The following is a 16,777-nucleotide window of genomic DNA, read 5'->3' on the forward strand; positions in this document are numbered from 1 at the left end:
GAAAAGTTGCATCCATTCATGTTAACAGCCTGGCTCTTTTTTTTTTTTGAATTCTGTTAGCGCTGCCATGTGATTTCCATCTGTTTGATGTAGAGATGTGCATGTGTGCAAGCTCTCTGCCCTCTTATCCTTCTTCTCTTCCCATTCCTCCTGGCTTTGGCCATTCTCTAAGCAGTGTTCCTACTGCCTGTAAAATTCTGAAAAGCTATCAAGTCCTGGTTCTTTAATAAGGCGTTGGGCAATACTTAATTTGTTGGCTGATGGTGTTCTGCTCTGCTTCTGGTTTGCAGACCCCTGATATTTTGGCAAGAGTATCTTAATTTTAGATTTTGCTTTGATGATTGTATCATTTGACTTTTGTTATGTAATTTTAATTTTATTTGTTCTAAGTTATGATGATTTATGTATTGGGTTTGTTATTTTATGATATAACTTTTTATTATTGGAATATGTTTGTTTTCTATTGTAGTGTCGTTTGGATAGCACATGTTATCAAGTGGGTTATTAAGTTTTAATAAATGCAATGAAATGAAAGCAAGTGAAGGGAAAAAGCTCATAATAACATGTTTCATGTATTACCCTACCCCTCCGCTCGCCTTTCTTGTAGTGTACAGTTTTAATAGTTGCATTGGTCTTGGGGGAAACTGGGCTGTTTGGTGGGTGATAAGAAAATTCCAAAGATATAATGTACATGAGAATTGGAGACTAAAGGTATAGTGGTGTTGAAATCTCCCATCCATTATTGCCTTTGAATAGCATCCATATTTTAATGTGTGTTGAAGCAGTTTTGTTGTGGTATGCTAAGTGGTATTCTGTAGTTTAATGCTGTAAATTTTAGTGCTTACAGTCCCAGAAAAATGACCAACTAAAGTTGCTGTTTATGATCAGAAGTCTACATTTTCCTAGTGTGTAGCCAGATGGACTCAGGACCAATGGTCCTGAGTCCATCCCCTGCCAGCAGATGAGACAGAGTCAGGTTTCAAAGCAGATGTCACCCTAGATAGACCCCTGCAGTGACCTCAGCCCTTCAGTATTTCTCCGTCTCCAGCAGATACGAACATGCTTTCCCTATGGGGATCACTGTACCTTTCGGAAGAAGAAATTCTACTTTTAAATTGGAGAAAAGATTGAGCCCTGCTGTCCTGCAGTGATGCCTAAAACTCCTAAATGATTCTACAGTATTTCAAAAATATACACTCGCCTTATGTCAATATTATTAGTGTAAAGTTAAATTAAGTCCCGGGAAGCAGCCATGTTTGGAAGGGCCTTCCCTAATTACTTACTTAGATGACACTTATGGTGTCATTTGTGACATCAAAACCAGTATGGTCCAGTTGTGTTCAGTGTATCTGAGGTCTTAATTGCTTTTCCCAGAAAGGTTTCAAAATAACACTTGTTACAGGGTCACCGGTTTTGCCTTGTTTCTAATATTTTTGCTGCATTGTTTAGTATTTGCTGCATGCATAAAAGCTATATTGAGACCCAAACCTTAAATACTGTTTTTGCCTGTGTACACGTGTAGTTATTTTTCTTTTTTCTTATTTAGAATTTCCCAGAGAAAGATCTCCTTCACTGTCCCTCTAAAGATGTAATAGAAGCTCATTTCATGTCTTGTGTGAAGGAAGCTGATGCCTTAAAGCATAAAGGCCAAGTGATCAATGAGATGCAGAAGAAAGATCACAAGCAGCTCTGGATGGGCTTACAGAACGGTGAGTCCGAGTCATACTGTTGGTTTATAGTAAATGTTATTGCATTTATATCCTGAAGTCTCAGAGCATTTTCCAAATACATTGTACAACTGTTATTGTCCAGTTACGTTGAGTCATGTTTTACCTGCCTCAGTAGGATGAAATGCCAAGTGTGTTATACAAAGATTTTGACAGCAGGATGTGGCTTTCCAGGTTAAAGAACATAAGAAATGCCATACTGGGTCAGACCAAGGGTCCATCAAGCCCAGTATCCTGTTCCAACGGTGGCCAATGTAAGTCACAAGTACCTGGCAAATACCCAGACATTAGATAAATCACAAGCTACTATTGCTTATTAATTACTGTAATAGTTTATGGATTTTTCCTCTAGGAACTTATCCAAACCTTTTTTAAACCCAGTAACACTTAATTGCTGAAACCACATCCCCTGGCAATGAATTCCAGAGCTTAACTATGCGCTGAGTGAAAAAATGTTTTTTCTTTGATTTGTTTTAAATGAGCCACTTGCTAACATTATGGAGTGCCCCCTGGTCCTTCTGTAATCTGAGAGAGTAAATAACCAATTTACATTAACTTGTTCAATTCCTTTCCTGATTTTGTAGACTTCTATCTTATCCCCCCTTAGATTGATGTAATGGTACACTGCATTGACTGCGAGATATCTTAATTGCTTCCTATTTTAGAAGATACTGAATTTTGAATATATCTGTGAAATGAGCTTCTGTTGCCTCTTCACTCCGGTCTCCTTCCTAAACTCTGACCTGCTACGCAGACCAATAGATGAACAGTGGTGCCTGCTGGGTCTGCTGATCCGATAGGTGGAGGACAGAAAGAGGGAAGGTCCAAGGTGCTTTTCAATATACATATAAATGATCTGGAAAGGAATACGACGAGTGAGGTTATTAAATTTGCGGATGATACTAAATTATTCAGAGCAGTTAAATCACAAGTGGATTGTGATACATTGCAGGAAGACCTTGCAAGACTGGTAGATTGGACATCCAAATGGCAGATGAAATTTAATGTGGACAAGTGCAAGGTGTTGCATATAGGGAAAAATAACCTTTGCTGTAGTTACACGATGTTAGGTTCTATATTAGGAGCTACCACCCAGGAAAAAGATCTGGGCATAATAGTGGATAATACTTTAAAATCGTCGGCTCAGAGTGCTGCAGCAGTCAAAAAAGCAAACAGAATATTAGGAATTATTAGGAAGGGGATGGTTAATAAAACGGAAAATGTCATAATGCCTCTATATCGCTCCTTGGTGAGACCATACCTTGAATACTGTGTACAATTCTGGTCGCCGCATCTCAAAAAAGATATAGTTGCGATGAAGAAGGTACAGAGAAGGGCAACCAAAATGATAAAGGGGATGGAACAGCTCCCCTATGAGGAAAGGCTGAAGATGTTAGGGCTGTTCAGCTTGGAGAAGAGATGGCTGAGGGGGGATATGATAGAGGTCTTTAAGATCATGAGAAATCTTGAACGAGTAGATATGACTCGGTTATTTACACTTTCGTGTAATAGAAGGACTAGGGGGCATTCCATGAAGTTAGCAAGTAGCACATTTAAGACTAATCAGCGAAAATTCTTTTTCACTCAATGCACAATAAAGCTCTGGAATTTGTTGCCAGAGGGATGTGGTTAGTGCAGTTAGTGTAGCTGGTTTCAAAAAAGGTTTGGATAAGTTCTTGGAGAAGTCCATTAACGGCTATTAATCAAGTTTACTTAGGGAATAGCCACTGCTATTAATTGCATTAGTAGCATGGGATCTTCTTAGTGTTTGGATAATTGCCAGGTTCTTGTGGCCTGGTTTGGCCTCTGTTGGAAACAGGATGCTGGGCTTGATGGACCCTTGGTCTGACCCAGCCTGGCAATTTCTTATGTTCTTATGTCCTAGCAAGTTAAAATATTTTCCTAGCCATTCTAGGAATAAATTTGACTAATTACATAATAACATAATTGGGCAGACTGGTCATCCAGTCTGCCCAATTATTCTGGTCCTACTAAAAAAAATATCTATTGCTCCTTATCCAAGTCAGTTTTGGGGTTTTTTTTTTCTTTGTTTCCACCATCTAAATCTGGTCACTAGATGTTGCCCTTGTTCTGTGACTTTGGCTTTCTAGATCTCTCTTCCCTCCCACCACCAGGGGCTTTGAACACTCTCTGCAGCATTCTCATCTCCAGCTGACCCAGTGAGTGGAAGAATTGAGCTGTGAACTGAATCCAGATCCTGTTGCATGGGAGTGTGCAGGTCTGCTATTCAGTGGCAGGGCCAGTCCCCAAGCTGCTAAAGCCAGAGAGACTGTTAACCAAATATATTGCCACCTAGGTCCCCGCAACCATGGTCCCCACGAACCTACTGGCATTGACCCAGCTTGTGTCTAAGGATTTATAGCCTGATGGTTCCAGCCTGACTGGCCCATGGTTGTGTTACTGGCTTATGTTTTATATGATCACCTTTATCAGGCAAGAATGACAGATGCTGGTGCCACCTTATAGACCAGGGATGACCAAATTTGGTCCTTGAGGGCTATAAACCACTCTGGTTTTCAGGATGGCCCAATTGAATTCGTATGAGATAATTTTGCATGCACACTCAACTGTATGCAAATCTCTTATGCATATTCATTAGGGATATCCTAAAAAGCAGTCTGTTGGTCCTGTTATAGACTGACTGATTTATTAAGACATGATCTTTTGTAAATCAGGCTACTTCACCAAATGTGTGATGTGTAGTTAAGGAGGTGGGCCTTTGTACATGAAGATGGAGTGGATGGTGGGCATTGGGGAGGAGGATACAAAGTACAGGGAGGATATTAAGGAGGGTAGAGCAGTGTGGAGGAGAAATTAAAATTTCATTTACAGTTAAGCTACTTAACCTATAGGGATTGAGAGGGACCTCGGGCACAGATAAGTCATTCACGCCTGTAGTGAACTATGAAACCATTGTGTCCGTTCACACCTAGGGTGTTGGGGGGGGTCTAACTTCTTGAGTTCTAGCTTCACACTGGAGAGTCCTTTGGAAGTATGACAGATTTAAGGTCCGAGTATCCTGGAAGGTTTTGGATGTCTGCTTTATGTCCATTTATTCTTGTTTGTAAGGATTAACCGGTTGTAGTATGTAGACAGCAGAGGACCATTGCTGGCAGATGATGGCATAAATTGAATGAGCTCCAGATTTTGCTGGGTCCTGTACGAATGTTGCCCGAGTGGATATGGGGACAGAGTTGGTGTCTGGGTTTGTGGCAGGGTTTGGTCCCTGAAATGGTGGTGCTATTGGGTGGTTTTGGTTTTTCATGTACATTATGGAAGGTGCATGTACCTTTAGCTGCATTTGAGGAGATTGGTTTTCAATATGGCCATTTTACCTGGCTAAATACCTTTTGATAATTCTCCTCCCCAGGCATAGGGTAAATGGTAGCTTGGAAGTTTCAGAAATATTACCAGACCTCTCAGCTTCAGGTATTCATTGGAGTGGGGAGTCTTAGAGCAACTGGAAGCTGTTTTGTCCCTGGTGCACCTTGTGTGGCTTTGTAGACAGCTAAGATCTAATTCGGTTTCGGAGAGCCCATTAGCAAAGTTCATTTGTAAATCTTGGGATATCCTGAAAATAAAATCCCAGCTGGTCTTTGTTCCCTATTTTCCCAGCCTGCTATAGAGCAAGCCCAGTTTTCTCTCTGGTGTATTATACTTGAGACTGAAGAGGGACCCCATGTGGTATAGGGCATGCTGGGCATGCTCAGTGTGCCTAGTTAAATTTTCTAGAAAATTTGACATAAATTTTCTGTATCGGGCTCAATCTGATGTCACCCATGTGTGAGGATTAACATCCTGCTGTCCTCTGAGAACATTTGTTACAGGTAAGCAATTCTGCTTTATTCCCATTATCAGGATTGCTCTCTGTGGTACAGGAGTTGTGGAGAAATAGTAGCAATGGCCTATGCATGAGTAGTATCCTTTAATTGTTTCATTTTAGGAATGTGTCGCTTAGAAAATTGCTGAAATTTCTGGATGACAGCTGCCCTTTGATCCTAATTTTATGTTACTAGGTTATGCTGGGAATATCTCTGATAAGGAAAATTAATTGGATTTAGCAGCTGGTACTCTGGTGCAAGATTGCTGGAGTTTAGAAGCAGCCATCAGAAAGGAAAAGTGGTTTAGCAAGCATTGGACACTTTGGGATGGAAAAGCTTAGCTTCCAGAGACTGGATAATATATATCAGGCCTGTCCAACCTTCCCCAGTGAGAGGCCAATTTAATTTTTTCTCACCCAGTTTTTGCAAAGATCTTAGCACCACCAAAAATGTGTTTTTATGAACTAGTTTCAAATAAGATTCATATATTAACTTAATTTTTTCATTATTATATTGTTCGAACACTGGTTTTAATGAGAGATTTACCACCATGGTGAGCAACTTGAGTTTGCCCATCTGTCCTTCTGCGAGACAGGTGCTACTGGCAGGAAGTAACGGTGATCAGGCAGACAAACCCAGAACATAAGTTCTGGTGAGGGAGCAGGTGGATCAGTAGCTTAGGGAGGGAATCCTAGCCAAAGAGAAGACAAGCAGCAGGGCTGGCCAGAATCCCAGGCCCGGCCAGCAGAAGAGGAAGGGCACTGGCAGAATGGAGCTGCATGGCTGGCAAGAATCCCAGTCAAAGTTGAGGAGGAGGAGCTGCTGGCTATGGAGGCATGGACTGAGGAGCAGAATGTACCTAAACGGCCCTCTCACCCCAGCCACATACATATATTCCCACCTAAATACCCCTCTCAGCGCCAGCCAGCCACACACTCTCACTCCCTTATCTGCTGCCTAGGTTTTTGATGCAGTAAAGAAAATGTAGCTGTTTAACTGTGTTCCAGTGGAGAGCTTTTATCAGACAGGGTACACATCTGTTCATACCCAATTTCAGCTGGTTCTCCTTTTCTGTGTCTGGGGAGAATGAAAGGCTGTCGTGGCCATGCTGGGATGGATGTTGTATGGATCCAACAGGATATACCAGGGGTAGGCCAAAAACAGGTCTGGATTTCAGGAGATCTATAATGAATATGTGAGAGGTATATAAGCAAATAAATCTCATGCATATTCATTGTGAATGTCCTAAAAATCAGACCTTGTTTGTGGCACCTACCCCTAGGGTATATACCTTAGTTGGAGTATTGGAGTATTACAGTTCTCTCATAAATGTGTTTATGTACACCGTAGTTTTGCCATTGATCTGGCATTAAATGCATATTTGATGGTAACACTGTCTATCCATTGGGGGGGGAATAGGTTTAACCTTTACTTTACCGTTATCTTATGTTTCTGTGTCCTCTACTCCTCTGAGATGGTAGGTGTTATGTGGCTGCTTAGGGAGCAGAGTCACTCTGGAAAGATCTGACTGGGGTTGGGGTGAAGGTGTTAAGGAACCACTGGACAGGAGAAAAGCATGTTAGTGTATCCTGTCTCTGCATCTATGGCTGAAAAATATATATTTTTCATCTATTAAATGTTCTGGTGGAGGGTACCTAGTGCTGTGAAATTGCACTATAAAACTGCAGGCATATACAGTATATCTGCAAAGCAACGTTCTGCTTGACTTTTGCAGTGCTACTTTAATATTTCTTCTGTCAAGTTAAAAACTGAGTGGGTTTCCCCTTCAAAAATGTGTGCAGTTGCTACTTTCTTGCCCCAGGTCATTTGGCTAAAATCGTTTTTATTTGTCCAGTAGAGATTTTTGCTTTGATTTTGTTAGCTAGGTGTAGTTAGAGGAGGGGAATAAGGCTGCTGTTTGTGCAGTGAGGAGAATTGACCACTTGTCTGGGCGTGTGCCGAAGCCACCCCTCACCCCCAGATGAACTTCCTGCAGCCTCTGCTAGGTTTGCTAGAATGTGGCGGTTCTCCTTTTCCTGCCCCTAGCGCTGAAATGCTCAGAAGCTGAGCCATGCTCCTGGTTAACTGGGGCGTGGACACAGGATGCTTTCTGGCCACTTCCACCTGTCACTGAACTCTGACTCAGAATGGTAGATGCCACATGCTTGTGATTTGTACTGCAAGTTCCGCTATGACCAACGAGGTTATGTGCAGGTGCATTAAAGCAAACTATAAAGCATAGGATGTAGTCATGAATGGAGAGAGAAATATCCCTCCTGACCTTTATCGGTTATTATGGCCACACTGCTAAGGATACATCCCAGCCACCAGCCACAGAGTATGACTACCTGCAAGGTTTCTCCTTATCCAGGACAGTCTTTTCTGCCTTCCTTCTTTGATAGAACCACATACAAGAACCCCATGAATTTCCCTCCAGCACTCACTTTTCCCATGCCAAACCACAGGGTTCTGTAATAATCTAAATAGCCAGCAGTACTAGTGTAGCCATTGCGCAATCATATGGCGTCCTAAGTATTCTGCGTGGCCTGCCAGACAGACCTTGCTATGTGAGTGTTTGTGTTTCTGCTAGGTCTTCTAGCTGTTATAGAACTTGCAGCCCCATCTGCTAGTGTGATTCTGTCTTCACAGTATGATCTAAATAACTCCATTACTACTGAGCCTCCTAGCCTCCTTTTCTGCTAGTAAGGTACATAACTATCCCAAACCAAAAGTTATTGGGCTAATTAAGGATTTCAATGTCTGGCGTTTTTTACTTAATTATATCTATCTAGACAGGTATAGATTATATAGAAGAAAAGATATTGGTGTACATATAGATTTGTATTCATATGGTGACCCTATAGCTCCATATGCAGGGAGGAGACAAGCTGAGCCAATTCTGGTTTTATCCCATTGTATACAGGAAGATGGATTTCTGACCCATGGTCATTTACAAATTAGAGCTGGTGGTCAAATCCAGTTGCCACCTGAGCCGCGTTGTGTATAAGTAGGTAGCCTTTCCTGTTGTGAAATGAAAAGATGAATTTGGCCATTTGTACATTGTATAGAAGAACATAAGACTTACCATACTGGGTCAGACCAAAGGTCCATCAAGCCCAGGATCCTGTTAACAATAATGGCCAATCCAGGACACAAATACCTGGCAGCATCCCAAGGGGTGGTAAATAGATCCCAAGCTGCTTATCCCAACAATAAGCAGTGGATGTCTGCATCTCTACCTTAATGATGGTTAATGGACTTTTCCTCCAGGAACTTGTGCAAACCTTTTTTAAACGCAGCTACACTAGTATTTTTCACCACATCCTCTGACATTGAATTCCACATCTTAATTATTAGTTTTAAATGTATTACCCAGTATCTTCATTGTGTGTCCCCTGGTCTTTGTACTTTTTGAAAGAGTAAACAACTGATTAACGTTTACTTGTTCCATTCCACTCATTCTTTTATAGACCTCTGTCATATCTCCCCTCAGCCATCTCTTCTCCAAGCTGAAGAGTCCTAACCTCTTTAGTCTTTCCTCATAGGGGAATTGTTCCATCCCCTTTATCATTTTGGTCACCCTTCTCTGTACCTTTTGTAATTTTGCAATATCTTTTTTGGGATGTGCTGACAGAACTGCACACAATTCTCAAGATGAGGTTGCACCATGGAGCGATACAGCGCCATCATGATATTCTCTGTTTTATTCTCCATTCCCTTCCTAATAATCCCCAGCATTCTATTTGCTTTCTTGGCAACTGCTGAGTAGAAGATGTCATTGTATTTTCTGGACTCTTGGAGGATTGTGGGGGTACCTAACAGATGCCATACAAAGTGATGTTTTCTTTTGTATTGTGGTCAGTTCCCTCTACAATACTCAGATTAATCAGTGAGGCTTCTCTTAGGTGTCCAATCAGTCCACCAGTAGTTGGGAGCAGGGTTGAAATGACCAAAACCATCTGTTCGTTTTACAAGCCGGAAAGTTTTTTTCACGTGGACAAAATGCTTCTCCACAGCAGAGGCTAAGCAGCTCTTAGCTTTTACTTTGTTTACCCCATCTTTCAGGGTTGTACTCTCACCTTCCAAACCTCAAAGTTGTGTTTTGTTTCAGAAAGAAGCAATCTTTTCCAAACTTTGTCCAGCTTCATGTAACGACTTGCAGCCTCTGTCAGATCAGTGAGACTAAGAAGGGACAGTGCTATGAACCAAGTAGCTGACAGGGAGAGAGTGACCAGTGCCCCCTCCAGGAGAATGAGGCTTCCTGTAGTGTGGGTGTTGATGACTGTTGTAGTGTACATGTGTGTGCACATAATAGTTAGATCCAATTTAAAAACGCATAGTTCTTTTCAAGGAAGTAAAATGCATATTAAGACCACCTAAGCTGGACTTGCTGCTTTGGTGATGAGCCAGTAGACATGTCACCCTCATTACATCAGAGAGAAAGGGTGGCCATTTCCTGCTTTCTTTTGTATTCTGCTGCACTGGTGTTCAGTGTGTCTCTGAGCTGATTCGTGTTATTAAAAGCCCTGGGAACTCGTGAAAGCAAAGACAACTGGTGCTGCTGAAGGGGTCGTGTCGTTCTGAAGGACTTATCGTGACTACTGTCACTCGAATTTCAGCTACTCCACAGCCATGGCAGTTCAAGTACTTCTTTAGAACATGACACGTAAATGAAATCTTGCAAAATGCGTAATGAAAACTTTCAGGTGCTAATTTTATGGTCACAGCCGTATTGTGAAAGAGAAATAAGAAACACTTGTGAAACCAAGATGGTTCTTGTACAGCCTGCTGCGCCTTTCAGAATGCTTTTATAGATTTCTGTTCAGAGTTTCCGATTTCTGTCCTCTCTATGAAACAGTTGATGACCACAAAAAAAGAAAAGAAAGCACCATTTGTGCCAGCAGCCTTTTAGCTTCCAATACATCTGCTGATTTTGTTTTTCTATGAAACCCAAGGCTCATTTCTTTTTCAGACCTGAAAAGGAGAAAAAGAATATTTACATTTCTCTAGTTCTAGTTCTGTTTTACTTTTTTTTTTTTTAGTATTTGCCTTCCTCTGCACAATCCCTCACTGCGTTGTTCTCTCTGTGCTCATCCTTCATGCCACCATCTAGCATATCCCCGGAGTAGCACTAGACTGACTGGTGGCCATTGGCAGGGGAAGGAACCAGTGCAGAGCCCAAGGCAATACCATGTCTAACTCGAGTCACAGCAAAAAAGCTATAAGACCAGTTCAGAAAACAGTAGCAGTGAAAGTCTGTAAAATTGAGACTGTGTGTTGCTTCCTTGAGTTTGCTTTATGACTTACGAGTCCTATCTGCTGAACCTCCAAGGTTTTACACATTCTGTGAGTGAAGCATTGGAATACATTGGAAGCTGGGATGAATCTTTCAGGAGCCAATGTTATTAGGTCAGGTCTTCCTGTTTTCTGATGTCCACTCCTGGCAAAAAATATTTCAGAGCGCTGCCTTTTATTTCACTTGCTTTTTGGAAGGAGGAATATTAAGATTAGTAAAGAAACTGCACCAGGAAAACCGTAGGCAGGAATTTGCCAAAGAAAAGGACCAGGATCCCTGCAGCATTGTTTGGTATTCCCTGAAAATAGAAAAACACTGTGGTCTATGCCTTTTGAAATAAGGGTCAATAGGTTGGATGACCTCCATTTGTTATCTGCTACTCCAAAGGCATCCAGAGCAGGGTACATAAAACATACATAAAAAAGTAAAAACAAAAGAACGCACAAAATTATAATGCTGCGTGTAAGAACTCAATACATAATGCACTAGAGCAGATTACTGAAATGGCTCTGCAAACAAAAAGGGTTTTAACATCTTAGAGTCCTTTGTAAAGCATAGGGACAACGGTAATATGTTCGAAAGAGCTGGGCCAAAAATGGAGAAAGAGTATTCCCATGTTATACAGATAGATGGGACATCTGGGAGGAAATGATTGGAAGCCTGAAGGCTATGAACTGGGGTATGTATGCCTAATGCGGAAGTGAGCCATGGAGGATTGACATTGTCCACTATCACAATAACATGACGTACATAGAACATTTCAGGGATTTTGACCTCTCTTATTAAGATTGTTTAGGGTTTTACCCTATGCCACGCCTCTGCTCCTTTTTTTCTCCACGTTGACTTTGAAGGTTTGACAACATGAAGCTGCTGATTCCAACACCACTCACATTAGCCATTCAGAGTTTGACTTTTAACATGCAAGCCAATTTAACAAGTTTCCTATCATAGTATAATGCTGAAGTAATTTAGTAGGTCTTTGGGAGATACCTCTTTTAGTAAGGCTTCTGTCAGCCCCCACACTCCCTTATCGTGACAGAAGGCTTACTGTGAAGTACCTGCTGTATTATTTCATTTATTTTTATTTCTTATATTTGGCTCATGCCTTTTCACTGGTAGCTGAAGGTAAGTTTAAATTCAGGAACAGTATGTATTTCCCTGTCCCCGGAGGGCTTAGTCTGTCTGTATGCAGTGTGGATTTAGTGGCCAAATTGGTCATGGAGAAAACTAAAGTCTCAGGATACAAAAATATTTTGCTCTGCATACCTGGAAACATTTGATATCTAGGTGTCCTGAGATTGTTTTGAATTAGCAGGAGGAGGGGTGGTTTGCTTGCAACTTTCTCCTCTCTCCCTCTCATGGCTCTCAATCGCTCACATATATACATGCTTTTTCTCTCTCACTTATATAAGCTCTTAATTACACATTTACACACATGCTGTCTATCTTTTCACGCTTACACACACAGGCTTTCAATCACACACATACATGCTGTCTTTTTCTCTCACACACACTCTCATTCACATGCTTACACACATGCGCTCTCTCTTTCTCTCATTTACACACAGGCTCTCAATCACATACTCACATGCTTCCTCACCTAAATCAGCTCTCAATCACACACACACACACACATGTTGTCTTTCTCTTACTTTCACACAGGCTCTCAATCACATGCTCCCTCACCTAAACCAGCTCTCAGTCACACGCAGTCACACATGCTCTCTCTCTTACTTATACACAGAGCCTCTTAATCGTACATACACATGATCTCTCTCACACATAAAGGATCTCAATCAGACACTCATACTCTTTCACACAAACTTGGTTCTCAATCATACACTTACATTCATGCTATCTCTCACACACAGGTCTCAATCACACACACATGTATATAAATGATCGATCATTTACATACATTTGATCACTCATGTAAATGATTGATCAATCACACACAGCATGTATGTAAATGATTGATCATTTACATACATGCTGACACACACACACTCAAACACATATGCTTGCTCATTCACTCACTCTCTCCCTCGCCCCCCCCCCTTCCCGAACTAGCAGCAACCTCCTCCACTTCCAACCCTAAAGGCAGCAGCATCCTCCTTCACTTTCAGCCCTCACGGAGAAAGGAGTCCCATCGGCCACAGGGATTGACGTTGTTCCTCATTTTACTCCGGGCTGTGCTGCTCATTCTTCAGGCCGGTCCTCTCTTCTCTTTGCAGGCCGATACTTCCCGCACTAGCATGGTCTCTTCTTCCAGCGCACTTACCTGCTTCTCACTACTTCCTCTTCCAGGCCGCGGGGGGGGGGGGGGGGGGGGAAGAGTGCATGCCGATGCCACTGACTCCAGCTGTCTTACTTCATTCTGCCATGGCGTACAGCATTTTAAGCCCAGGCAGAGGACCTATTTCGCTCGGGTGGGGGGGGGAGCAGCTGGGTCAGGGGGGACCAGGAAGTATGGCAACACACCTGCATGTGCTTGGTGACTCACTGGTGTGTCACGACACACTGGTTGAGAACCGCTACAATGCACCACTTTCAGTGATGACATTCACACGTTCTCCTGTTTAAGTCTATGGATATGTTTGTTTATATTGGTTTACAAAATCCCTGGATGTAAAAAGCCACACCATGGACTCTAGAAAGCTGCACAAGTGATTCCCTAGTCTTGGGTTGAGAAGCAGCGACTGCAGTGTTATGAGTGTGCATGTGTATGTTTATGCTCAAATAGTCACGGAAGCTCTATTGCGTGATACATAGTGAGCATTATGAGTTATTTATAGCTTCCACCTTACAATGGTAAAGTGATTATAAGGGCTGTGTATGTAACTTTCTGTGTTGGAAGTGATAGGACCTGTGGTAGCATGAATGCTAAGAGCAGGGTAATCATGCCAGGGCTAGAAGGCTAAACTTTGAGTCACCATTCTTGAAATGGAGGTTAGTGCATTTGGCTTATTTGTTCATTGTAAACTATAAAGTAGATTAAACAGTACATCTTGAACTTGAGGGTATGAGAGTGCCAGGAGGAGAGCAGGAAATATTTAGAAAGAAATAAGATATTCTGAATAACCAGGTGAGTGGCAGATTGATTAAAAGCTTTGGAACAGAAGTGGGTTTTTAGCATTTATTTGAAGGGGAGAATGTCTGGGTTGAGAGCAGAGTCTAGACGCTACATAATGTTAACCTAACTCTTCTCTTCCCTGCTCCCTTGCTTCTCATGATAGGCAGCATTATATATGAATATGTTCTGCTTTTCTGTCTGTGTTTTGCATGTCATATGAGACAGGACTCTAAGAAAAGACGTTACGTTTCATAGCTTGTGCTGAAACCAGAAACATGTTTTGATCTTTGAGAGAGGATTGTATGTCTCAGCAAATGGCTGAGAAGTGTTAACGATTCCAGCAATGTAGGAAACAGTGATGTGACTGGGGGTTGAAGCTCACCTGCTTCCTGTGCCCTTAAGCAGGTCAACTCACCAGTTTATCTGCATCAAGAAATGTCTTGCTACATCAAGATTATCCTGGAAGAACAGTAGATAATATTCTATCCCCTTTTCTGGCCCCTCCCCTTCACTAATCTGCAGGGTCTTTCATGGCACTTCAAGGTGGATCACACACGCACCCACCAACACACAAGTGTATTCCAGTAACCTTATTTGTCAACAAAATCAAAAACGATGGTTAAACTGGTATATTTTTAAAGCACTCCCAATGGCCATAAAGCTCTGTTGGACCCTTGATCCTAGAGGCAGTGTTAACAGACTCTTTTGAGATATAGGGTCACTTTACTTTTTTTTTAATGTCACATATTTTTGTTCATTTTTTATATTTTGTAAAAACAGTTTCTCAGAATAGCTGATGAACTAAAAGTCTTAACAACTGATATTCAGTCTTTCCCACAGTAAAGCTGCAAACCAACACAGTAACCGGTAACCATCCCAAAAGGGTATGAAAATACTTATCGTAGAAGAACACGTCACAGTCCCGACACGGCCATGTTTCGGACACCCAAGTCCTGCTTCAGGATAATGGCCGGGGCGTCGCTGTTGATGTTATTGGAGATGAATTCAATAAGGCAGACCTAGAGATTCTGAGATTTGAATAGCCCAATCTCTAATTTGTGTGGTGTGATTTTTACAGGTTTGAGATTCATGTGCTTTTTGGCAGCAAGGAGGAGACCACCACCTCGTTTCTTGGGTCTAGGGATGGAGAAAAAGTCGTAGGTGTCAGAAGGGAGCTGATTGAGAAGGACAATATCTGAGTCCTTGAGCCAGGTTTCAGTGACGGCGCATATGTCTGGCTTATGGTCATCTAGTAGGTCAGACAGTATATGACAACCATCACTTTAGTGGTGGTTGGATTTGTTTAACCCCTCTCTCAGGAAGTGGGAGACGTCTGGATGGGAAGATAGACTGATGCCATCCACTTTGGATCTGGAGCAGGCCAGAGCTGCCACCTGGACCTTGATGGAGTTGAGACACAACCCCTTCTTTAAGCCTTCCTGCAGGAATTCCAGGATCATGGGGATTTTGACTGTCCGCGGAAGGATGTCACGGTCTTCACACCAGGCTTCGAATATTCTCCATATTCGTATGTAGGTTAGAGACGTGGAAAACTTGCGAGCTCGGAGCAAGGTGTCAATCACTGCCCCCGAGTATCCGCTCTTCTTCAGGCGAGTCCTCTCAATGGCCAGACCGTAAGAGAGAATAGAGTTGGGTCTTCATGGAGGATTGGTCCTTGCTGGAGCAGGTCCCTGTGTGGAGGTAGACACAGGGGTTCCCCACCAGAAGTCTTTGCATGTCTGCGTACCACGGCCTTCTTGGCCAGTCCGGGGCCACTAGAAGTACTAGCCCCCTGTGGTGTTCTATCTTGCGGATGATCCCGCCCAGTAGTGGCCATGGGGGAAAAGCGTACAGCAGGTCTTCCTGTGACCAGGTCTGGACGAGGGCGTCGATTTCCTAGGATTGTGGTTCTCGTCTGCGGCTGAAGAAGTTGAGAACTTGGGCGTTGGACCGGGTTGCCAGAAGATTCATGGCTGGTGTTTCCCCAGCGGTTTACTATCATCTGGAAGGCTGTGGTCGACAACGTCCATTCCCCTAGGTCTAGCCTCTCTCTGAGGTAGTCCCTTGCAGGTTTGCTTCCGCACACGCCATGAGGGGGTCTATTTCCAGGGACACCTGTTGGCTTCTGGTTCCGCCCTGGCAGTTGATGTAGGCAACTGTTGTGGTGTTGTCGGACATGGCTCTGACACATTCGCCCGGAGTCTGTGGCCGAATTGCAGGCAGGCTAGTCTGACTGCTCGGGCTTCCAGTCGGTTTATGTTCCATTCCAACTCTTCCTTGTCCCATTGTCCGTGGGCCGTCAGTTCCTGACAGTGGGCTCCCCACCCTCGCAGGCTCGCATCCGTGGTGAGCAAGATCCAGTCCGGTGGAGATAGTTTTACTCCCTTGCTCAGATGGTCTTTCCTGTAGCCACCATTGGAGCTGGGACTGAACCTCTGTTGGTAGCTGGAGGTGAATGAAGTTCTGGGACGTCGGGTTCCATCGTGACAGTAGGGAACGTTGTAGTGGGAACATGTGGGCCCTTGCCCATGTAACGACTTCTAGGTTTGATGTCATGAGACCAGGGACTTGGAGGTAGTCCCATACCTTGGAGCGAGCATAGTTCAACAGTTTTCGTAGCTGACCCATCTCCTTGGAGGGGGAAGGACAACCTTGTCTTGTTTGGTGTTGAACAGGATTCCTAGGTATTCTAGCGATTGGGAGGGCTGCAGGCAGCTCTTGGCTGTGTTGACGACCCACCCGAGATTCTGCAGTAGATTCTTGACTCTGGTGGTCACCTGGTAACTTTCCTCTGGAGATTTTGCCCTGATCAGCCTATCATCCAGATACAGATGTACGA

General features: G+C 43.0%; 1 protein-coding gene across 4 annotated transcripts in view; it reads left to right on the forward strand.

Annotated features, from left to right (window-relative positions):
* The window catches only part of ATG5 (autophagy related 5), a 305,920-nt gene that overhangs the window by 38,372 nt on the left and 250,771 nt on the right, over nt 1-16,777 (forward strand). For all 4 annotated transcript variants that reach the window (XM_029595334.1, XM_029595335.1, XM_029595332.1 and 1 more), the window contains exon 5: nt 1,547-1,709. In XM_029595334.1, the coding sequence (XP_029451194.1) occupies nt 1,547-1,709 (163 nt within the window). The remainder of the gene's footprint in view (nt 1-1,546; nt 1,710-16,777) is intronic.

Source organism: Rhinatrema bivittatum, chromosome 3 (assembly GCF_901001135.1).
Source record: "Rhinatrema bivittatum chromosome 3, aRhiBiv1.1, whole genome shotgun sequence".
NCBI classification, from domain to species: domain Eukaryota; kingdom Metazoa; phylum Chordata; class Amphibia; order Gymnophiona; family Rhinatrematidae; genus Rhinatrema; species Rhinatrema bivittatum.